Source organism: Thamnophis sirtalis, unplaced genomic scaffold (genome assembly GCF_051295495.1).
Source record: "Thamnophis sirtalis isolate CommonGarterSnake01/CBP01778 unplaced genomic scaffold, rThaSir2_p1.2 scaffold_4, whole genome shotgun sequence".
In the NCBI taxonomy this organism is placed as follows: Eukaryota; Metazoa; Chordata; class Lepidosauria; order Squamata; family Natricidae; genus Thamnophis; species Thamnophis sirtalis.
This window is the reverse complement of record NW_028261384.1, coordinates 89,248,989-89,273,802: the sequence shown is the minus strand read 5'-3', so window position 1 is coordinate 89,273,802 and position 24,814 is coordinate 89,248,989. Positions and strand designations below refer to the sequence as shown.

General features: G+C 40.6%; 1 protein-coding gene across 2 annotated transcripts in view; it reads right to left on the bottom strand.

Annotated features, from left to right (window-relative positions):
• Nucleotides 1-24,814, bottom strand: part of USO1 (USO1 vesicle transport factor) — a 59,268-nt gene that overhangs the window by 33,846 nt on the left and 608 nt on the right. For both annotated transcript variants that reach the window (XM_014068158.2, XM_014068175.2), the window contains exons 2-6: nucleotides 20,684-20,770; nucleotides 20,492-20,556; nucleotides 19,578-19,657; nucleotides 6,821-6,921; nucleotides 1,377-1,479 (exon numbers count right to left, since the gene is read on the bottom strand). In XM_014068158.2, coding sequence (XP_013923633.2) covers nucleotides 1,377-1,479; nucleotides 6,821-6,921; nucleotides 19,578-19,657; nucleotides 20,492-20,556; nucleotides 20,684-20,770 — 436 coding nt within the window. The remainder of the gene's footprint in view (nucleotides 1-1,376; nucleotides 1,480-6,820; nucleotides 6,922-19,577; nucleotides 19,658-20,491; nucleotides 20,557-20,683; nucleotides 20,771-24,814) is intronic.

The following is a 24,814-nucleotide window of genomic DNA, read 5'->3' as shown; positions in this document are numbered from 1 at the left end:
TCTTTGCAGTCACCTGTTAGCATTTTGAGGGTTAGTTGTTACCACTCTGAGAGTCCTTGGACCATTTGGATGGTTACCTGTAGTCACCTGAATCAGAGTGTAAATGGATGTGGAACCTTCTTGGGGCTGCTGAAAGGACTGCTTTGTAAACAGGTGATGTTGAATCCTTTCCCCCTTTGTTAAGGGCTATTCAATATTAACATACATGAACTCTTTTGACTCCACTTTCAACTAGTAATCCTCTAAGTCCAATATGTGAACTTTGCTGTGTTCAAATAGTGACCTTTTCTTTCAGATTCAAATGGATTGCTGACTCCTGTCGTAATGAATTGATTCTCCTGTATTATACCATGTGTTTGTGAAGTGGTTGTTTGATTTCCCAATGTACAGGTCTACAGATGTCTCTCTGCATTGCACTGCATATACCACATTGTATTGTTTGTGAATGGATGTTTTGTCCCTGGGGTGGACAAGTTTCTGTCTTAATGTATTCCTGGATTTAAAGTGTGCACATATGTTGTGTTGATTGAAAATCCTCCTGAGCTTTTCAGATATTCCTGCAAAGTATGGAATGACAACATTGCTCCATTTGTTATTCTCTTCTTTGTTATGAAAGAGCTGCTGCTGGATCCTTTTGAGGTTTTGATGAAGGACCAGTTTTTATAGGGAATCCTTAATGTGTTTTTTTCTTTCTCTTTTTTCTCAGGTGACTTTGAGGATACAGAAAAACTCCCAATTAGTCTCAATGTCTTTTAGAGAGCTAATGACCAATGATCAAAGTGCTAACAACCAGATAACTGCAAACAATATACATTCTTCCATTCCTCACCAGTCAATCAGATCGAAGAAGCTTCTTAGATGAGAACAGAAACAATTTCAAAGGGAAAAAAAGTTTGGATGCATTTTGGAAAAAGCAGGTTTGGAACAATCATGACCTGGATGTTTGAGAATCTACATAGAATCTCTCTCTTTCTCAAGGGATTGATTAAATAACATCTTAATTGGTTTTGGAACACAATTCCAAAGCTCCCAGCTCTTGCCCCATACTGCCTACCCACACTGCCTGAATCAGGGTATTGTTTGATCCAGAATAGAGACTCCTATATTGCAGCATTTCATTACTCAATTATGGTCTTCAAAACATATGCTTATTATTACTCTTATCTTTTCATACTACAGAAAACATTATTTACCAGAAAGTAATGCTAATGATTTTAATTTTTTTATCAATTTTTTTGGATATCTGTTTTTATTCCTGTATGCTGCCCAGAGACACCATGTGTGAATTGGGCAGACATATAAATTTGTTTAATAAAATATAATTAATAAATAGCTATTACATTTAAAAATAGATGTAAAGGTTTAAAAATACTTACCCATAGGACTGACTAAGATTATCTGCTGCACTTGGGGACCCTGCTGTTTTAACAATACTGTAAGAAGTTTTACTCCAGGCCACCGGACATGAAAGTCAAACTCCTGCAATGATCATATATTTCATTGATAAAGTATTAAAGTTTTATTGTGGCAATAGTGCAATGCAACAGTTCTAAAGAAGCTAGTATTTATATTTTTCTCTGGGGTTAATAACTAATAAACTATTGATTGATATATTACGGTACAAATCTGCCAAATAATTAATGTCAAGCAATAGCAATACCTAAAAAGCTTTTCTCAAGTAATTTAGATTAGTTTATAAGGAAAAAGTTTCAGGTAAAATTAAGAAGGATATATACATGTGAAATTAACTTGTACTCATAACAAATTTCCGAGATGAATAGCCCAGGCAAACTATTTCTTAATTTTATCCAAATAAAATTTAAAATCAAATTAAGTTCATTGCTTCACCATATGGTCAGTGCTCCAGATTCTTAGAGCTACCCTGAATTATTCCTATAACATAGATGTGGGCTAGGGAAGAAAGCAAAGAATGTAAACAGAAGATTGTGGCAGCTTGTTATAACTGTCTCAGATGGAAGAGGAGGAACAAATGAGATATACAGGATTCCAATCCAGTATTTCAAATATGGTCCACATACCACAGGGCTCATGTATTTTGGGGGGGGGGGGGGTAGCCCTTGGAATGCCTCAAAAATTACACATCTGAAAAAAATAGATGTGCAGTATCTCTGTTTTCTGGTTAAAATGTAAACAGTTAAATTTGTTTGAATAATTGGTTGAACTGAAAATACTCAAGTGAGTAATCAGAATCAAAAGGAAGCTAAAATATCCTTCATTTTATGTTCACTCTTCTGTACAGAATAGTAGTGTAGCATATGAAGAGAAATGCAATCACAGTGAGGATCTTTCCCTAATTTTTTTTCCACTATAATCCTTTCCTACTAACTTTTATTAATTGGCTCAAGTGAAGTAGGTAAGTAGGTTTTGTCCCATCCCCTGCTTCCAACACACACAAATTTCATGATTTCTTGCAAAATGTCTCTTTCAAATATGTATTAGACTGAAATGGTTAACTGGGAATGCTGTACAAATATACTCTATTTATGAATTTTTGAGTTGTAAACTTTCACAGATCGAAACAAATTGGCCCCTAACTCTTATTCTTGAAAGTCCTAAAAATCAGGAGAAGATCAGAAAAGATTAGTTTCTGGTGCACCACCCAGCTCTGACATTGAGTTTCAGGCTGTTGCCCCTGAGGACGTGGACAAGGCCATGAGAGCTGTAAGTGCCTCCACATGTGTACTGGACCCGTGCCCCTCCTGGCTGGTTGTTAACGGCAGGGAGGTGACACGGGGCTGGATCCAGGCGGTTGTCACCGCCTCCCTTCGGGAGGGGGTCTTTCCCCCCGCTCTTAAGGCGGTGGTGGTGAGACCCCTCCTGAAGAAACCATCTTTGGATCCAGCCGTTCTAAACAACTACCGTCCAGTCTCCAACCTCCCCTTTGTGGGGAAGGTTGTTGAGAAGGTGGTGGCCTTTCAGCTCCAGCGGTCCTTGGAGGAAGCTAGTTATCTTGACCCATTCCAGTCTGGCTTCAGGCCTGGCTACAGCACAGAAACTGCTTTGGTCGCATTGACCAATGACCTCTGGAGAGCCAGGGACGGAGGCCATGCCTCCATCCTGGTACTCCTTGACCTTTCAGCGGCTTTTGATACCATCGACCATGGTATCCTTCTGCGACGACTGCGGGAGGTGGGGGTGGGAGGCACTGTTTTACGGTGGTTCTCCTCTTACCTCTCGGACAGGTCGCAGTCGGTGTTAGTCGGAGGGCAGAGATCGACCCCTAGGCCACTAACATATGGGTGCCGCAGGGTTCGGTCCTGTCCCCCCTACTTTTTAATATCTACATGAAACCGCTGGGCGAGATCATTCGGCGGCACGGGATAAAATACCACCAGTATGCGGACGATACACAGTTGTATCTGTCCGCCCCGTGCCAACTCAATGAAGCGGTGGACGTGATGAACCAGGGCCTTGAGGCTGTTAGGGACTGGATGAGGGTTAACAAGCTTGTGCTCAATCCAGATAAGACCGAGTGGCTGTTGTGCTTCCCTCCCACTAATTTGGCAAGTGTTCCATCTCTCAGGCTGGGGGGTCAAATACTACGTCCCTCAGACAGGGTCCGCAACTTGGGAGTCCTCCTGGACCCACAGCTGACTTTTGAACACCATTTGTCAGCTGCGACCAGGGGGGCATTTGCCCAGGTTCGCCTGGTGCACCAGTTGCGCCCCTACCTGAACTGGGAGGCTCTCACAACAGTCACTCGTGCCCTTGTGACCTCCAGGCTGGAGTACTGCAATGTGCTCTACATGGGGCTGCCCTTGAAGAGTATTGGCAACCACGCGGAGGAGAGCCTTCTCGGTGGCAGCTCCGACCCTATGGAACGATCTCCCCGTGGAGATTCGTACCCTCACCACCCTCCAGACCTTCCGCACAGCCCTTAAAACCTGGCTGTCCCGTCAGGCCGTAAGCCACCCGAATTGTATGAATGTTGTGCTTTTAATGATGTACTGTCTTATGTGTTAATCTCTTTGTTCTCCCTTTCCTTCCGAATTGTGAGCTGCCCTGAGTCCCCCCAGGGAAAAGGGTGGCATATAAATAAACTACTCAAACTCAAACTCAAACATACTGGCATATTGCATACAACACTTTCCTGTCCACCCCACCCCCGTTTTCTTTCTGACCTTCACAATGCAGACAATGTGGACAAATTGAAGAGAAGTGGGAAACATGATGAACATTACCAAATCATTGGGCAAAGACAAGATCATGGAACATGTGAAAAGTCCAGTAACTTATGCAATCCACAATAACCAAGAGGAAAAGAAAACTTATGGAAGAAATGAGATGCTGTTCAGCCTAAGGACTGAATATTATTAGGATCAGTGGCGTGTGCCCCTTAGCCCAATATTGATACAGAAGGCGGCTAAAAGCTTGTTTCACGACTTGTAACAGGAGACTGGTAAAAGCATTGCTGAAGATATATTTGTTGGAAGTCATCATTGGATCCTGAGTTTTACGGATTGGGTGCACGTATAATGTGAAAATGAGTGGAGAGACAGCGAGTGTGTGGATGAGGATGCATCAGGAGTGGGTTCTGGGCGGCTTTACTGCCAGTTTGCTTGAGTGCGGGCATTTTTTGCTCGTTTTTGCCCTCCCCCCAGCCCCCAGGAGCACTCTATAAGTCTCCTAAATGCTGTGCATGCCCTTTTTTAAAATGAAAAATGGGCCTGTTTTTGTGAAAAATGGGCCGTTTTTGGGAGGTCTGCAGAGTACAAAAACTTTTTTTTTTAATTTGCCTCTTCAAAATCTTGGTGCAGCTGATACTCCGATGCGTCTTATACTCTGAAAAATATGGTATGTATTTGCTGTGAAATGTCTAATTCTAGCTATAGTGGGCAATAGAATAATAGCTTATCTCTGTTCAAAAGTTTTGAAATAATCATTAACATTGATATAAAATGCTCTTGAAAAAAGGTAGTCCATGACTTGTAACCATTCATTTACTTACCATTTGTAGTTAAAACAATGATGAAAAAAGTTATTTACAACCAATGCTTGCACTTATGACCACAGCAACATCCCCCTGGCCATGAAATTAAAATCTGGGTGTCAGGCAAATGGCATGTATTTACGACATTTGCAGCATCCCAGCATCATGTGAATATCATTTGCAACGTTCCCAGCTGGCTTTTGACAAGCAAAGTCAATTTGCCAAAGTGGATTTCCTTAATGACTGCATGATTCACTAAACAACTGCAATAACTTGCTTAACAATCCTGGTTAAAAATGTTGTAAAATTGGGTACAACTCACATTGACTGCCTTGCTCAGCAATGGAAATTCTGATTCCAATGGTGATCGTAAGTACCTATGTACACTACCCTGTAACAGCAGTAACTGTAAGAGGGATCTAGGAGTTCTAGTGGGAACCACTTAAATGTGAGCCAGCAGTGTGCTGGAGTTGTCAAAAAAGCCAATGCAATCCTAGATTGCATCAATAGAAGGATAGTTTCAAAAATCACATGATGTATTAGTACTCTTTTATACTGCCTTGATAAGACTACACTTGGAATACTGTGTCCAGCTTTGGTCACCACAATACAAAAAAAAGAAAAAAAATTGAGACTCTACAAAGAGTGCAAAGGGCAATAAAGATGATTAGAGAGCTGAAAGCTAAAATGTATGATAAACTGTTGCAAAACTGGGAATGTCTAGTCTAATGAACAAAATTCAATTTCAATTCAAAATAGAATTGGAAGGAACCTTTGAGATCTTTTAGTCAAACCCCTTGCTATACCATTTCAGGCAAGTGGCTGCCAGTCTCTTCTTAAAAACCTCCAGTAAAGAAGCACTCACAAATTTTGAAGGCAACCTGATCCACGGTTAATTGTTCTCATAGTTAAGAAGTTTCCTCTTAATTCCAAGCTGCTTCTCTTCTTGATTAGTTTCCCTCCATTGTTCCTTGCCCTGCCTTCTGGTGCTTTGGAAAATAAGCTAACCCCCCTCTTCTTTATGGCAGCCTCTCAAATACTGGAATGTTGCTATTATGTCACCTCTAGTCCTTCTTTTCTCTGGACTAGGAGTGTCAAATTTGATTTCATTGAGGTCTGCATCAGGGTTGTGTTTGACCTCAGGAGGCCGGGGTGGGCGTGGCTGAGTGGGCATTGAAAACGGGTTCTCGAGCTCTGTTTTTGGCTGCAGTGGCATCCTGCAACCCTCTACCAGCGAAAATGGAGTTTGGGAAGGCCACACATGGCCCACACATGTTTGCATTGTCAGAGGCACCACAGGCCTAGCACCCCACAGGTATTAGTCTATAGTTAGTCTAGAGTAGGGACATCCCTGCTCTAAACTAACAATAGCCAAATTTTGCAACCATTTTTTGAATGTTTTAGTCTCCAGGCATTTAATCATCTTAGTTGCTCTACTCTGCACTTTTTCCAACGTTTCAACATCAACATCGAAGCCTCAAAATTAAGGACTAAGAGTGACATAATAACAGACTTCCAAAATTTGAATGCTGTCACAGAGAACAGATGGTAAACCTATTCTCCAAAGCACCTGAGGACAAGACAAAAAGTAAGTTTAGCAAAAGGATATCAATTCTAAAATTAAGGAGCAATTTTCTGAACAATTAATCAGTGAAATGGTTTGCCTCCAGAAGTTGTGAGTGCTCCATCACTGGCGATTTTAAGAGACTGGACGCCATTTGTCCAGAATAATATCCCTGCTTGAGCAGAGGGTTAGATTAGAAGGGCTCCAAGGGCCCTTTCAATTTTTTTTATTCTGTTATATTTTATTTATGACAATGTCACTCAGTTAAATGACATATTTATTTAATAATTTAAAAAAAATCTCACCTCTAAATAAGTCAACAGAAGAGTGATATTTTCATGTTGCTTAATGAAAATTTCAGTAAACTGACTTCCAAAATCTTCTGTTTGTTTCTGTGAATTTTCTTCTGTAATATTAAAAATAGTACAAATCAGAGGTCTCAACAAAGATAGTTTAAAGAAAATATAATATAGATATTAAAAAGTGAAATTGAACAATTACACACATACACACATTTCATATTATACAAATATGAATTCTAAAGAAGGTAGTATAATTATAAAGAATCTTGGCTGAATGATGTTTTAGGCCAGTGATAGCTAATCATTTCCGGAGTGAGTGCCCAAAGCGGGTGTGCGTGCATGCCAAAAAACCCAAAATGCAATGTGCGTGCGTCTACCCCTGCACATGCCCCACCACCTAGGCATGGGCGAGGGGACTTTATTTCAGGACTTTAGGCGTTATAGTTTATAGACTTAGTAGTAAATGCCAAAGAAAACAAACCCAATGAACTATTAAATAAATATTCAAAAATATAACAATGCTCTATCTAAGACTACCTTAACTATTCATATTCAGTAAAAGACACACTAGTTGAATTTCGTAAACAGGAATCTCTTAGGCAAAAAACAATTTCATCGCATATTTTTAAAGTTCAAAAGCATTTTCTGAATGAATCATTTATTAAATAATGTACTGCATAATTTCTGCAAGTTTCCAATTTTCAGGGGGGGGGGGCATTCTAAAGAAGGTAGTGTAATTATAGAGAATATTGGTTGAATGATGTTTTAGGCCAGTGATGGCTAATCGCTTCCAGAGTGAGTGCCCAAAGCGGGTGTACATGCGTGCCAAAATCCCCAAAATGCAATGTACATGCGGCTACCCCTGCATGTGCCCCACCCCGTGCAGGCATGGGTATCTCCCCTCGCATGCATGCCAGAAACCCAATGACCAGCTGGCTGGAGGGAGGCACACACGCATGCATGGTGGAACTGAACTAGGGCAATGGCTCAGGTATCCAGAGAAGGCGCTGCATGCCACCTGTGGTATGTGTGCCATAGGTTCGCTATCATGGGTTTCAGCTCAGTTATGATGAAAACATTAGATATGGATATGGATGAGGGCAATGTGTCCTTTTAGATTCCTCAGTAGCATTTGATATCATGAACTAGTACCCTTCTAGATTGTCTATGACATTAGCATTGTCTTATAGGGGTAGTACGCCTTCAACTTCCAGCTAGTAGAGGGTAGGAAGTGAGGGAACCATAAATTTTGAGGGTAAAGGTTCATTCTCTGAGCTTGTGGGTTGGTTTCTGAATGTTTAGTTACCAGGCTGGGTAACATCTTCAGCTGAGTTTAGAGGATGCCAGTGTCAGTGTTTTTTCCTTTTATAAGGGCTTCAGGTATGGGTGTGTCAAGTGAGGGTCTTGTGATGGGTCAGCTGTGAGTCATCAGTGGGTTTTGTGATTGGTCTTGTGATAAGGAGATTTCATGAGGTTAGGGTCATTGGGAAGTGAACTGCTGGTGGGAGGTTGCAAGAGTTGGTTGAGGGTTGATGCTGTCTCTGATTGGCTGTGTGGTTGATTTGGATTCTGAGGGGTTCGTGGATTAGTTGTAGGTCAATGAGTCTGTTTGATGGAATAACTTGTGGAGTGCCAGGCTTCAATGAACTCACGAGCGTAGCAGGCGGTAGCATGGCTGATAATTTTTGTGTTGTTCCAATTGAACTAATACTGTTTGGTGTTGGTGTGGAGAGAGACTAACAAAATGTTCAGAAACCAACCCACAAGCTCAGAGAACAAACCTTCATCCTCATCCTACACCTGAGCTACAGATATCTGCCACTATTACATAGATTTTGGTCAATAATCATATGAAACTTTTGGGCGAAGTTGTCATTTAGTTTGCAATGGAGAGCATATGCAGTGATAATTGAAGATGTAAAAGATACTCGTTAAGCATCTCTGATCTGGGCCAAGCAGGAGGTACTTTGGATTTCTTTGTTGTATGTCTGATATGTACAAGGGACTGGATGAGATGAAATAAAATCTAAACAAGTCCTAGTAATCGAGTTTATCACTGCATGACTGAATTACTATAACTCTATTTCAGACCTTAAAGACTTAGAACAAAATGGAAAATCTAGTTGACATAAATTGTGGAATTTATTTCATAACTATGGAATATTTACCCTTTAATGACAAGATAAACACCCATTAACTATGCAATAAATATGCTACATACCACTGAACACAAAAATGTATTGCTAATTAAATTAAATGGATTACTATTAGTCATTATGACAAATAATCCTAAATTGTAAAAGAGACTAGAATGTCCTCCGTGACCACCATTTCCAATTTTTTCAGTGAAAAAACAAAGGAGAGCTGTCAACTATATTTACTGAAAGATTGACTCAATGTTTACAGTACAATTTTTAAAAAGTAGTGTGTGGTAGAAGAGACGTAATGTGAAAAATAAAGAAAACACTAGGGACATGAATACTGTACTACTGATCTTATTCTCATATCAATGGGATTAAATTACACCTGCAAGTCTTGACTATACAGCAAGTCATATTTCTTTCCAATTTTATGCATATACTGGTGCTTGCTAACTGCCTAGAATAGTGATGGCTAACCTTGTTTGGATCCTGTGCCAAAAGCAGGGGAGTTGTGCGTGGACGTGCCACCCCCATGATGCTATGCATGTGGCACCCCACCCCACCCCTTTTAGCATGGTTTTTTCGACCTCCCCAGGCTCGAGAGACTTTCTGAGGGCAAAAACAGGTGAGTCCTCACCTCCCCGGAGGCCCTCCAGAGGCTTCAGGGGCTTCCAGGGCCTCCAGAGGGCGAAAAACAGCCCTAAGGGAACCCAGAGGTTCGGGATTGGTGACTTCTAGTTTGTCCGTAGGGCTGTTTTTCAACCTCCGGAGCTCTCAGGAGGCTTCCCTGAAGGCCTCAGAGGGTGAAAAAAGGCCTTATGGAAAAACCAGACTTCCAGTTTGCTCATAGGGCCGTTTTTTGCCCTCCAGAGACTTCAGGGAAGCCTGCTGAAGGTTCTGGAGGGCGAAAAAAGGCCCTACAAGCAAACTGGAAATCTGTTCCCAAACTTCCGGTATGCCTATAGGGCCAGTTTTTCGCCCTCTGGAGACTTCAAGGAAGCTTCCAGAGGGCAAAAAGCGGCTTCAAAAGAAGGCTGAAGTCAGCAAGCCAGTGCGCACATATGCACTGGAGTTGACAGGGCAATGCCTTGCATGCCCTAACAAATGGCTCCGCATGCCACCTATGGCATGCATGCAAGAGATTTGCCATCACGGGCCTCGAGTATGACCCTAGCTGAAGAAGCTTCTGGGATGAGAAGCAAAACGTTTTCAAATAAAAACAAGAAAGTTCAATTTCCCCTTGAAAAAGTACCTTTGGGATGACTATAGTGTGCAACAATTTACCCACAAACAAAGGGCAAAATAAGAGATATTATATAGCGCTTATAACCATGTATACAGGCTTTTGATCCAATGAAGTATCTCATTTGATTATATAGATTCTCAGCCTACTAATAGATATAAAAAGTTAATCCTAGGGCATTTACTGCTGTACTACAGAGTTACTTTTCTGGTCAATGTCTATGCTATCCTCCATAAGGCTTCTTAATTATGTTTAGGCATATTTTTCTTTTACTACCAACCATTAGTGTTTTTCCTACCATTTTATCACTTATCTTAAAGCACTTGGGGGCACAAGATGTAATAAACAAGACTTTAAAGACTATTTGTAATCTTAAACATTCACAAAGGCTCTTAGCAGTGGATCATGCTCTATTTCCTAAAAGAAATATAAAGAAGCCTAGTGTAACATTGCTATTTTACAAATGTACAGTTTGGGATCAGATACATTCAAAAGTTGAAAGGTTTCAAAATGATATACAGGTAGTCCTTGACTTATGATCACCATTGAGCCCAAAATGTATGTTGCTAAGTGAGAAATTTGTTAAGTGAATTTTTCCCTTTCTTAGGACTTTTCTTGTCATACTTGTTAAGTGAATCACCGCAGTTGTTAAATTAGTAACGAGATTAAGTGAATCTAGTTTTCCCATTGACTTTGCTTACCAGCAAGCGAATAACATGACCCCAAGACACTGCAAATATGAACCAGTTGTCAAGCATCTGAATGTAAATCACGTGACCATGGGGATGCTGCAACAGTGATAAGCGTGAAAAATGTTCATGTCATTTTTTCAGTGCCATTGTAACTTTGAATAGTCACTAACTGAACTGTTGTAAGTCAAGGACTACCTGTACTTCCAATCCCAAGTACTGGAGTTGATCAGACTTTCAGGAAGTTAAAAAGAAAAAAGAAAACATTATGCAGGAAATGACAGCAAGAATTACAGTGAAGTAGAAAATGACAATTTTTTTTAAAAAAAAATCTTGTTTTATGTTGGCTGTACACTGATTACAATTTCTAATAAAAACATGTGCTGCTCCAAACACTTATACATAGTAGTTGGCTATTGGTGCTTGTACTTCCTTCTCTCATTTGCCTCAATAGGTTACTATAGTAAATGCTCTGCAGGGTAGGAATTTTTCTAGACCTACTTAGCTACAACAATGCTTTCCAAACTTGGGGTAAACTATTCAAAATTAGGTAAAAATACTTTTCTTTAGCTAAGAACATAAAACCTATTACCCAATCACAACAAAGGTATTTAAATAAGTAATTTCTGGTAAGCAGTTTTGAATAATGAAGGAAGTGCTGACTTACAATCTTATATTACATTCACAGATATCTCACTGAATTTTTTGAAAAAACATTGCACAATTCTGTTGAGGAAGGATGATGAAATTCAGACTAAACATTGTTAAAACGCTTATTAATCTTATTACCTCTGCGCATGTGCGAGATCCGAATGGCTGCCAGGCTTTCTTGCTCTGCAGAAAGCGTGACGAGAAAGACCCCGGAGAGCCTTCGGAACCTGCTACAATATTACCAAAAAGTCCTCCGGGGAGGACTGGAGCCCAGGGAACACGAGAGGACTGGGCATTTTGAAGATCTCGAGCGGTGAAACTCTCGGCGGCCCGGATTTACACACGCTGCGTGGAGAGGAAGATGGTGGCGCCGCGCTGCTGACGGCAGCGTTTTACTTTAACCTTTGGCGTTTTCGGACTCTATTCAGCCGAGCGGTGAGCCTTGGGGACCCTATAAACGGACATTACTATCTTCCATTGCCCCAGAGAGGCGGGAATCTATCGGGGCTTGGCCGGGCGGATGGCTGTGGTTGCCGCCGCTGTAGCATTCCTGGACGCCCCCCCCCATTTTGCTTGCCTCTTCGCTGTCGCAGCCTCTCCCCTTAGCCCTTCTGCGTGTCTGGGCATTTTTTTCTTCTGCCTGCGGAGCCTTCACCTGTTTCCCTACCCAGCACTGACTCTCCACCGCCTTGGCCTGTGACCATCTGCTTTGGCCTTGTAACATCCGTCCTCCTTCGACCGCTTGCCACCCGTCACTGCCCCTGGAACATCTATTTCGGGCAGCGCTCATCTGATATAACGCCTAGGACCTCATGGTCTGAGCATTTATGGTGCATTCAGTCTGTGAAAAGGAGCGATAGAGGATGGCAGATTCAGGGGTGGGGACTTGGCATATTAACAACCGTCCCTCTCCCTTCTCCCCTCTCGATCTGTTCCAGCCACCCCCAGACTTTGGACCCCCAGACTTTGGACCTCTCAGAAATTTAGGAGAGGGGGAAGACAAGACATTCCCCTACACACTATCTTCATATCCCCTATGGACCGTTATTGGTGATTGTTTTGAACTACATCTTGATCTGGAGGGTGTGAGACTGCGAAGTTGCTGCTCATTAACACCTGGCGTTTACGCCTTGTCCCCCTCCATCTACAACCACCTTACACAACACGGACTTTTGGACCTTTGGCCTTGGGTGTCTTTCTGGGACTTAAAGGAAGGGAGAGGAGCGGAGCAGCTCTCCCTCCTCCTTCCATACCACCATTTATCTTAAACCGCACTAGCGCAGTGCTTCGCAAATTTTATGAATGTGGTGTGGATGGTGTGCCTGTTTGATGTCTGTACCCACTTTTTAAAATCTTATTACTGTTGTATTTTCTGTGTTTTTAGCTAACTTATGTGGGGACTGTATGGGTGAGTGGTTGTGTACGTAGGTGAGGATTGGGAATATACCTGGTGCCTCCTCCACTGAGTGCCATTGCAGAAGTGGTAGGGGGGCCCAGGTCTGTTTCCCATTCTAGAATGACTGATATAAATCACCTGCCGGAAGGAACAGAGGCTGTGAGGGGGGAAATGAGGCCTACGGTTGCGGGGGTGGGCCGGAGCATTACGTTCATTACGGGGAGGGGCAGGTACGATGGGAACTTCAGGGCTAGCCATTACCGGGGAAGGAGGGTTCACTAACTCACAGCTATCCCCCCTTCCAGCTCTGTTAGTTCCACTCCAGGGCCAGATGGTGAGAGTGGTCAGGACCTTGGTCTCAGGCTGTTGCTGCTAAATGCCAGGTCTGTGGTTCACAAAGCTCCCCTCGTCCGGGACCTGATATTAGACAAGGGGGCAGACCTGGCATGTATTACTGAAACCTGGCTGGGCCCGGAGGGAGGAGTCCCCCTCACTGAAATGTGCCCAGAAGGGTTTCAGGTGCTTCATCAGCTGCGACCCCAGAAAAGGGGTGGGGGAGTGGCTGTCATCGTCCGAAGGTCTTTAGTTCCTCGTAGGATCCCTGCTCCAGAGCTTGTTGGGTGTGAGTCCCTGTTGGTGAAGTTGGACCTTGGAGGTCAAGTGGGCTTGTTGTTAATGTACCTACCTCCCAACAGCATTGCAACAGACCTCCCCTCGCTCCTTGAGTCAGTAGCCGAGCTGGCGGTAGAGTTCCCCAGGCTTATGGTGCTGGGGGATTTCAACCTGCCTACGCTCGGTGAACGCTCTGATGGGGCACAGGAGTTCATGGCTTCCATGACAGCCATGGACTTGACCCAAGTAATTCGGGGTTCGACTCACTCAGCGGGTCACACACTTGACCTCATATTTCTCTCGGAGCAGTGGTGGCGTGATCTAGAGTTGAGGGGTATTAAGATCTTGCCCTTGTCATGATCTGATCACTTCCTACTGAGGCTTGACTTTCGGAAACCAATCCCCCACTGTAGGGAGGAGGAACCGATTAGGTGGTTCCGCCCCAGACGCCTGATGGACCCTATGGGATTTCAGACGGCGCTTGGAGAAATACCTGACGCTCTCGTCCACAGTCCAGTGGAGTCCTTAGTTGCTGCCTGGAATACAGCGGCGGCGGGGGCTCTAAACCGGATTGCGCCTTTGTGACCTCTCCGAGGTAGTGGATCCAGGAGAGCTCCTTGGTTTACCGAGCAACTCCGGGAGATGAAGCGCCAAAAGAGACGCCTAGAGCACCGCTGGAGGGCCAGTAAATCTGAGTCAGACCAAGCACTGATGAGAGCTTATATCAGAGCCTATCTCGTGGCAATACGGGCGGCAAAATGTGGGCATTTTGCCGCTCTTATTGCATCCGTTGAATCACGCCCAGCCGCCTTGTTTAGAACAACCCGCGCCCTCCTAAAAGGGAGGGAAGCGGACGACCCTTTACAAGGTAGAGCTGAGGAATTTGTTCAGTTTCTAATGGATAAAGTCGCTCGGATTCGGACAGATCTGGACTCCAATTGCATGGTACCATCCGAGGTACCGGGGGAAGGTCTTCAGCGGAGTTTATGGAGCGAGTTTCAACTTGTCTTTCCTGAGGAAGTGGACAAGGCCATGGGAGCGGTGAGTGCCTCCACCTGTATATTGGTTTCGACCAGCAGGGAGGTGATATGTGGCTGGATCCAGATGATAGTTAACACCTCTCTCCAGGAAGGAACCTTCCCGCTCCTCCTAAAGGATGCGGTGGTGAGACCCCTCCTGAAGAAACCTTCTCTGGACCCAGCCATTTTGAGCAACTATTGTCCAGTCTCCAACCTTCCCTTCGTGGGGAAGGTTGTTGAGAAAGTGGTGGCCTTTCAACTCCGACGGTCCTTGGATGAAACCGATTATCTGGATGCCTTTCAGTCCGGTTTCAGGCCTGGTTACAGCACAGAAACTGTTTTGGTCGCACTGATCGATGATCTCTGGCGAGCCAGGGATAGAGGTCACTCCTCTATCCTAGTGCTCCTTGACCTCTCAGTGGCCTTCGATACCATCGACCATGGTATCCTTCTGCGATGGTTACGGGAGGTGGGAGTGGGAGGCACCGTCCTACGGTGGTTCTCCTCCTATCTCTCGGACAGGTCGCAGTCTGTGTTGGTCGGCGGGCAGAGGTCGACCCCTAGGCCCCTCATCTATGGGGTGCCGCAGGGTTCGGTCCTGTCCCCCCTCCTATTTAACATCTATATGAAGCCCCTGGGTGAGATCATAAGACGGCACGGGATTAAATACCACCAATATGTGGATGACACACAACTGTATCTGTCCGCCCCGTGCCAACTCAGTGAAGCAGTAGAAGTGATGTGCCAGTGCCTGGAGGCTTTTAGGGTCTGGATGGGAACGAACAAGCTTGCACTCAATCCCGACAAGAACGAGTGGCTATTGATGCTCCCTCCTAAAAATGGTCCAGCTATTCCATCCCTTAGCCTGGGGGGTGAAAGCATACGTCCCTCAGAGAGGGTTCACAATTTGGGAGTCCTCCTGGATTCACAGCTGACGTTAGATCATTTGTCGGCTGTAACCAGGAGGACCTTTGCCCAGGTCCACCTGGTGCACCAATTGCGACCCTACCTGGACCGGGAGGCCCTTCAGATAGTCACTCACGCTCTCGTCACCTCAAGACTGGATTACTGTAACGCGCTCTACATGGGGCTGCCCTTGAAGAGTGTCCGAAGACTTCAGTTAGTCCAGAACGCAGCCGCGCGAGCGATTGTGGATGCACCTAGGTACACCCACGTTACACCTATCCTCCGCGAGCTGCACTGGCTGCCCATTGGTCTCCGGACATGCTTCAAGGTGCTAGTCGTTACTTATAAAGCCCTTCATGGCATCGGATCTGGGTACCTGAGAGACCGCCTCCTGCCAATTACCTCCCAAAGACCGATTCAATCACACAGACTAGGCCTTCTCCAGATCCCATCTGCCAGCCAATGTCAGCTGGCGACCCCCCCGGGGGAGAGCCGTCTCTGTTGCAGCTCTGGCCCTCTGGAACGAGCTCCCCGTGGAGATCCGGACCCGTACGACCCTCCAGGCCTTCCGTAAAGCCACTAAGTCCTGGCTGCTCCGGCAGGCCGGGGGCTGTTGAAGTACCCAGCCCCACGGTAACTATGAATGTTGTTGTATTTTAAATTGTTATTTGTCTTATTTATTCCCTTTCCCCTTTTTATTGTAAGCCGCCCGGAGCCCTCCGGGAGTGGGCGGCATACAAGACTAATAAACTATAACTATACCTATTCCCTGCAAAGGAGACTAACAACCAGCTATAAGTTTCTATCCCATCATAAAGTATTTGGAGACCATGTTCTGCAACTTGCTTCACTCCTGAAGACATTATAAGATTATGAGATGAATGATAGTGCTTCAAAATAATTAGTGCCTCATTAGCAACTTCAACTACAAGCACAGTGGACATATCAAAATTTCCTTTTAAAGATACATTCCCCTTAAAGCATTTAAAATTCCTTAGTATCATTGCAATTTTTCCAACATTTGATAATCAAAATTGTTATTAAAACAATATAATAATCACATTCTTTAAAAATGTGCTTTGGTTACTCTTTTTAATAATAGCTCATAATATGTTAATAAAATATAATAACCTAAGCCTTATGTATATATAATGAAGAAATATATTATTAACCATATTAAAACTGTTTATAAACAGTAAAGTAAAGTATTAGAACAAAAGCTTCTGAAGATTGGCCGCTTAATAAATCAGGACAGGCATAATAAACAATGCTAACTAGAAAACTATCTTTATGAAAGTTCATAAATTGAAGCATGCTAGTGGAGCCAACTCTGCTTTAAAAGGACTGCAAAAAAGTCCATTTGCTCCTATAAATTGTTCAAGGAATAATAATTGCCTGTAGCAATTATTTCTAAACAGCATATTAATTGAAAGCTCTTTAAGCAAAAAAAATCCCAACTATTTTACTTCAGTATCTAATATCATCCATATTTTTTTCAAATAATAACTGAAATTATTGCATGACTACTCTTAACATGAACGCCAACATGTCACATTTGTATCAGACACTTGTGTGCATGTAAAAAGTGCTAAAACTATTTTTAAAATATAGCATTCTTTTTTCAAATGGGTAAGTGTTGAGAATAATCAATACTTAGAACTACATCTAAATGCATCATGCTGATATATACTCCATTTCTTTTACCTTCAGAATCATCTGTAAGAGCGGAGGGAGAAAGAGAAAGTTTTAAAAAATAAAGCGACTTCTATTTAATTTTGCAAAGAAGCACAATTGATTTTATATAATTAATGTTGAAAAGAAGAATACAAATTGGTGCTAAAAATATTTACTTATACTCTTCTCGTTAGAGAAGGCTTAAGATTTTTTTTCCTGTGGATGAAGTCCCTCTCTTCACATACACATTCTAATTTCAGCTGACCATTGGACATAATATAACTTCTTTATATTATGCAGTCCTTGGCCACTAGAATAATTATCTTTCAGTGGATGGGACTGTCACTGACTGTGAAAGGCAATAAGTCTTTAAATCCAACCATAACTCTTGGTCACTGAAGGTGGAACTGAAAAAACAAGATACTCTAGTATTCTCAGGGAGTGTTCGTTCAATGTTAAAGCATACCCAGTATAGCTCTGTGGAGACTCACTTTTCTGTCTTATAATATTTAATGTGTGTAGATGGTTCAGACAAGATCAGTATCTTAAAATAAATAGAACAATTCTCATTCTTTGATGTTGCTGGCATTCTGACTAGATATGCTGAAGAGAAGAGTTGTGCTATATATTCTCTGACACACTTGCTGCTGGTAAATACCTCAAGTATATAAGTGATAGACTTAATGCTTATTTGGTATATATCTGAAGTATAATTCTAAGTAATCCATGGACATCCAGATTGTGGCAGGTTTGTTATCTAGGATGGGAAGGGGGAATAAATTACTTGGGTTTGGTGGAATTTAGAACTGTCATTGGGCATAAAGCAGAGATCTGATCTTAGCACCATCTCATCTTGATGTTTTTTTCACAGAGAGAACCCCTCGTTTTATACCTTCAGTTAATATGGCTACCTATATAATAGATGAGTATGCTTTTGGGCATCTGCCAAAATAGGTTTGGTAACAGCAAAAAACCTAAGAACCCATTATAGAGTAAATTTCATGAAGGAAAGTGTTGAATGATTGGGAAAGTGAAGATGCTGACACTCTAAGGGATGACCATCACCCAATCAGGACATAGCCCAAAGTGGCAATCAATTGATACAATGCATTAGTTGTCAGCCTTTGTCAAGCTCCATGTAGATGGCAAACCCATCTAGGCAGGATAAGAATGTAATAATAAAACTTGAAAGTTAGTCATCAGGCAGACTTATAATAAACCAAATAAGGGAAGATTTCTGGGTTGTATTGCTTCACCTCACACTTATTGAACTCTTCTTCCTTTCCAGTGATTCTCATAATCTCCCACAGTACTTACACTGGAGGTCCCATTTGTAGGAATCTTAATAGTTCCAGGATTACTGGTTCTGGTGCCGTATGTCTGTCTTCTGTGCTACCAAAAGCATGCCTATCAATTAATAGATTTTGGCAATAGCCAGGTTTCTTGAGATTATTATTGCCTTTGGGTTGATTTTGACTCCCAATGCAGGATACACTACACTCGTATTCTCCCAATATTGGGAAAGGCACATTTGAGCAATTTATAGTATTTTTTTTTTCTTATTGGGCCTATTTAATAAAAGAACAGTTCCAATACTTTGCATCAACATAGTACTGTAAATCTTTTTAAATTACTTTCTTTAACATGAAACAGCAAAAAACAGCAAGGATATTTAAAACTGGCAACTTTAAGTAAAATAAAAACAAACACACAATGAAATATGGTTATCAGTAAAACAAAATAAATTTGAAACTAGAATGAAATGAGAATCTTTAATTTTAGAAATCCCAACGTAATTACTTTACTTGTTTTGAGTTATACTCATTCAAATTGATTTTTGTGACCACTGGCTTCAGCATATACTTCTTAAATTTAAAACAATGCTTTGAGATGCAGCTCATTTCACTCACACTATATTAAAAACAAAATATACAAATCCAAAACATAAATTAGGAAAGACTAAAGCAAAATTATTTCTGCAATGGGAAAGAAATACTGGATTAGTTTGGCTGCGACCCTAAAGTATGATCAATAACAACACAAATGTGCCTTCATAAGCCTGGGGCACCACACTCTATTCTTTTCTCACTTCCTTATAGCTGCACTAGAGAAGGTTAGAAGGACTATATATCCTCATCTAATAGCCATGTTGCAAAAAATGAGGAGGGAGGAAATCAAATCCTGAATTATAACTTTTTTTCCCCTGCAATAGTCATAGTACCTCAAGTTCATACAGAAAGCCTTTTTTTAACTTAAAACTGGACTTATATGCATCACATTTCCTTTGGCCATTGTAGAGATGACAGCAACTGAGCCAAAACTTGCATATCTAAAGCAGATCACTTTAATTTAAAAAAAAAAATCACTAAATTAAATAAAATTAAGTAAAATCTATTTGTTAAGGACATATTAAAAATCAACTACTTAACCTTGTTCTTCCTCTTCCAAATCATTGGACATGATATTGCAGAGGGTATCCAAAGCATAGCCGATTATCTCAGAATCTGAACTATGAATAAAAGGACAAACTCTCATTGAATAAACTGCATTTAACACTAACATTGCAAATAATATAATTATATAATCTCTGATGTCATTTCAAAGCTTATTGCAAAGCCTTGATTTGGAGTATATTTAATACTCGATAAGGAGTATATTCAGAAATTCTACTACATGTAGCCTTTGCACATTACAAAGGCACTGACAACTCTGCGCTATATAATATGGTCTAAAAAGAAAAATCACAATTCTGTGCCTGACTTATGAAGGCAGAGTGATAGTTTTGGCTATGTTGTAAGCGAATCAACTGTGGTCATTAATCACAATGTCATGTGATCATGACTTGTGACTTCCTGCCTGCCTGCTTCCCCACTCACTTTCCTTTTTGGAAGGTCGCTGTGCAGATTACAAATGAGGATTGTTACTGTGGGATGCTGTGACTATCATAAATACATGCTGGTTGCCAAGTGCCTGAATTACAATCAAGTGACCATGGTGCTGCTACAAAGGCTGTAACTTCAAGGCCAGTTGTAAGTTTCATTATTCATTATTCAAATTGTTGCTGAACAAAAGATAAATAAGCAAGAAACACCTGTCCTATGCATTCCACAATAATTTTCTCATGTAAATAATTTGTTAGTTACATTGATAGGTTCTGAAGCTTCTTATATATACTAAAGTAGAATTATACTCCATTATTGCAGAAAACACTGGACAGATAATGATCAATTTGATTCTCATGAGTATATTTCTTACATTACAATCATAATTCAATTTCATAATTCAAGATTTTATTATTGGAAGATCCTATTTGTATATTTTAAAATCATCTGGCAAATCTTACCGATCTGTTTGGAGAACGTTTATAAGATGAGACATAGCTTGAATTCCCACTTCCAAACGATATTTCTGTCAAAAACAGAGCAAGTATTTTTTTAAAAATGTTATCATGTTCTATCAAACGTACTTTAGATGCCACGTGCAAATGAAATTTTGTTAGAAATATATTTATATATATATATATACACATATATACCTTTGAAAGAGATTTAAGGGCACGTACAGCATCTCTGCGATCCTCAAGTAAGGTGGAAGATGCCACTCTATCACATAATTTTTGAATCTAAACAGAAATAAAATGATTCAAAAATTAAGATTTTTAGATGTTGAAATTCAAAGACCTTTATAGCTCAGAAAAATTTATTCACATATTTTCTCAGATTGAAATCAAAATTAAATATGGTATAGTTCATACGTTACAGTTTTAAAAGAATATAAATTTATACAATTTTATAAAAATAGGAATTCTTCATTTGAAACTATGTGCTAGATGGATTCATACAGAAGTGCAAAACCACAGTACAGCATTGTGCAGTTTTAAAGCAATGTGCAGTTTTAATTAAAATTATTAAATAATTACTAAAATGATTATTAGATATTAGTTCTTCATTTTCAAGGAATAGTCTTGTATCTATTTAATAAATTTAGATTTCACTTTTTAGAAGAATTCCAAGATGAGATATATAATCTATTTTCACAAACATGAGGTATATTGCTAAGAGAGTGACTATCCCAAAGTCACACAGTAAGCTTTCATAATAGAGGGTAAACCTGGGACTCACTGCTCTATATCACCTTAAGCACTATATCAGCAGTCCTTCAAAAATTTATTCATTTTAATTCAATTTTCAATTCAGAATAGAGCTTTAAGGAACCTTGGAGATCTTCTTGTCCAACCTCCTGCTCAAGCAGGAGATTCTATACCAGTAATGGCAAACCTTTTCGGCACAGAGTACCTAAACCTGCACGTGCGTGCATATGCGTGCGCAAGAACACCGGAAACTCAAAGACCAACTGGCCATGGGGCGCATACCTGCTTTTGGGGCATTTTTCGGTCTGTTTTCTGGGCCATTTTCCAGGCTGTTTTTCGGGCCATTTCCACACTGTTTTTTGGCCCCAAAGCATCCTCAAAACAGCCTGGAAAACGGCCTGGTTTTTGGCCGTTTTCCGGGCCACTTTCAAGACTTTTTCCGGTGCTCTGGCGCCCATGTAGACCAGCTCTGTGCGCCAGAAACCAGAAGAGCATCTGGCAATGGCACGTGTGCCCACACGTGCCATAGGTTCATCATTATGGCCCTATACCATTTCAGACAAGTGGCTGTCTAGTCTCTTCTTAAAAAACCTCCAGTGATGAAGCACCCACAACTTCTGAAGGCAAGCTGTTCCACTGGTTAATTGTTCTCACTGTTAGGAAGTTTCTCCTTAATTCTGTGTTGCTTCTCTCCTTGATTAGTTTCCCTCCATTGTAATGTATTTACTGCAAAGTTCTCTGTGCTGGCATTTAAAAGGATTTGCCAGTTTATGATGACAGCCATACTAAATCTATAAAACAGATCAGAAGAATTATTTATCAATGGGTTCTTTTTCTTTTCATGCACATGTTAAGTCTTACACTAGATCCTAAGCTTTATTACTCCATTTTAAAAAAAGAATCATAATCAACACATTTAAAAAAAGCAAGCAATTTTTTTTAAAATTTCTAAATCATTTTAAGAAAATAAATTCATAATAAGCATATGTTTGCTTCTTGCAGGTAAAAACAACTAGGCATTACAGTGAAAGTTTACCAGACAAACAAGAATTAAATAATCTATCTTCACTCATCTTCTCTTCTCAGACTTGAAACTTACCCACATTTTTCTCCAGGAAAAATGGGTTTAATGCCATTTAAAGCTTAACTGTTGTGAAATGTAAACATTATTAACTACAACTGCTTTTTGAATAGTACTTGTCAGTACTTTCCTTGTCCCTGTTACCTATGAACCATCTAGTCCAGGTAGAATTTGCCCTTCTAATATGGAGGGAAAGCCTATGATTCCCATACACTGAAAAAAATTCCCTTGTCAAAAAGAGTTCCCTCACTCAGGAACAGCTTCCCCCATAAGTTTTTATCACCTCAACATTTAGAAAAGTAGAAATATTCTTTTGCAGAAACATTGGTGAAAAAACTCGTCAACAAAATATGCTCAGAATATAAGCAGAATGTTGTTTCTGCCTTAGATGTAGCAATATTATCAAAGGTCACAGCATATTATCTTCTACTCAACAATCATACTGAATTTATTGTTCAGTAATCCTGTGTGGAACTCAAAAATGGTGGATCAACTGAGAGAAATGTTTCAAGCTTATTTATTTTTTAATTATGTTTAAAATCAAGTTATAAAAAGAAAAAAAATAAGTAACAAAAACAAAAAGCTATGCGCTATTCTATTATCTCTTTGTAACTTACTCTAAAAACGTTCTCGTATTCCTTTATACATATGCACTAAAATTTAGCTAAAAGTCATGTTACATCAGTGGTGAGTTACGACCAGTATTGCCCAGGTACGGGTGTACCGGTGCCTGCTGGAGCACCAGATACCGTTCTGGTATGGAGCTCCGGAGGGCCCACCCACCCACCCTCCTTAGCGGTATTTGAGGTTTTCGGAGCTTCCGTACACAGAGGGTACGGCGCCTGTGCAACACTCCGCTGAGCAGCTGGAGTGTCATGGGTGGTATGTATGTATGCATGTTGTGCGCGTTCATGTAGTGGACGCCCGGCCCCGTTGCACCGGGATGGGGAACCTACCACATGTTCTCTAGTAGTGTTGCAGCTTTTTTAATAATTACAGAGGATTAGAGAGTATAGTGAACAGCTGTGTTGTCTAAGACAGTGTTTTTCAACCACTGTGCCGCGGCACACTAGTGTGCCGTGACATAGTGTAAGGTGTGCCATGGGAAAAACACCTGCCTATAGTCAATATAGGGCACAGAGTTAAAAAAATTTAACATTTTCTAATGGTGGTGTGCCTCGTGATTTTTTTCATGAAAAAAGTGTGCCTTTGCACAAAAAAGGTTGAAAAACACTGGTCTAAGAGGCTTTAATCAATTCTTCAGTGCAGAATATTTTAGAAAGATGTGAATGTAATATTAAAATATAAAAGAATTGCATTAAAAGGCAGGATGTAGGGAAAAAATAAAATCCATCTTTTAAGAAATTCTCTGATTTGCTTATTTATTTTACTACTTGTTAAGTGCACTCTTCATCTGCACACCAAATCACAATACTCATACTTTTTTCTGAACTGTAATATAATTTCAGGGGATTGTTTATTTATAGTACCTTGTTTTTCCTAATCCGAAGGTAGAGTAAAATAGATTTATGAAGTGCATTGGAAGATTTTAGAATTACAAAATCTAATATGTTTTAAAAATTAGAATCCAGGGGTTCTATTCAATAAACATGCCTGAGATGAAACTTAATGGTACTTCCTGGAACAATAGGCTACCTATTGAAAGTATAACCAACTATCTATCCAAATTTCTATTTAATTTGTTGTATTAGGGAATGTAAGGTAGGGTGTGAATGCTACTGCTGTTAAAATAATGGAAAATCAAAAATTACTGTTGAGGTTTTTTTGCAAATAATCCAAATCCAATTACCAATGGAACCCAGTATCTTGCTATCACACCAAATCACAATGATCATACTTTTTTCTGAACACAAAACATGACATATTATTGAAGACACTATACAAACAAGGTACAGCAACTGTGGGGAAAATATGGTAAGTAATTTGTTAATGCTCGCCTCTACGTTAATTCAATTCCCACACCATATAACATATGTATTATTTTAGCAGAATACAGATGTGATTTGCTTTACATACCTTATTCCAGGATATATTTTTAAATCTTTATTTTATTTTTATTTTTCCAGCTTAGTATAGCCCTAATATATGTTGGTAGTTCTGCTTCAGGTACTAACTAAGGTTGACTTTGCTGAGATTTCTTTGTAGCCAAGTTTGGCTAGGTGCTACCATTTAGCTGGACAAAAAGATATAACATGTTTAAATACATGTTTAAAGTAATTTTTTCAGGTCTTGTGTGTTCTTATTGCCAATATCTATAAATTTAAAAACTTTTGCGCAAAAATGTATACTGTACTATATGTTTTTAACAAACTCAGTAAATAAATGATTTTATATTCATAATTTATCAACATGGGGACACAAATGAAAATAAAATTATTTCTTAGGAACAACTAATAATAATAGAAGTGCTCTTTTCTTCGGCTGATTGCTGAAATGACATTAGATTTTTTAAAAAGACATAGCAGACCCACAGG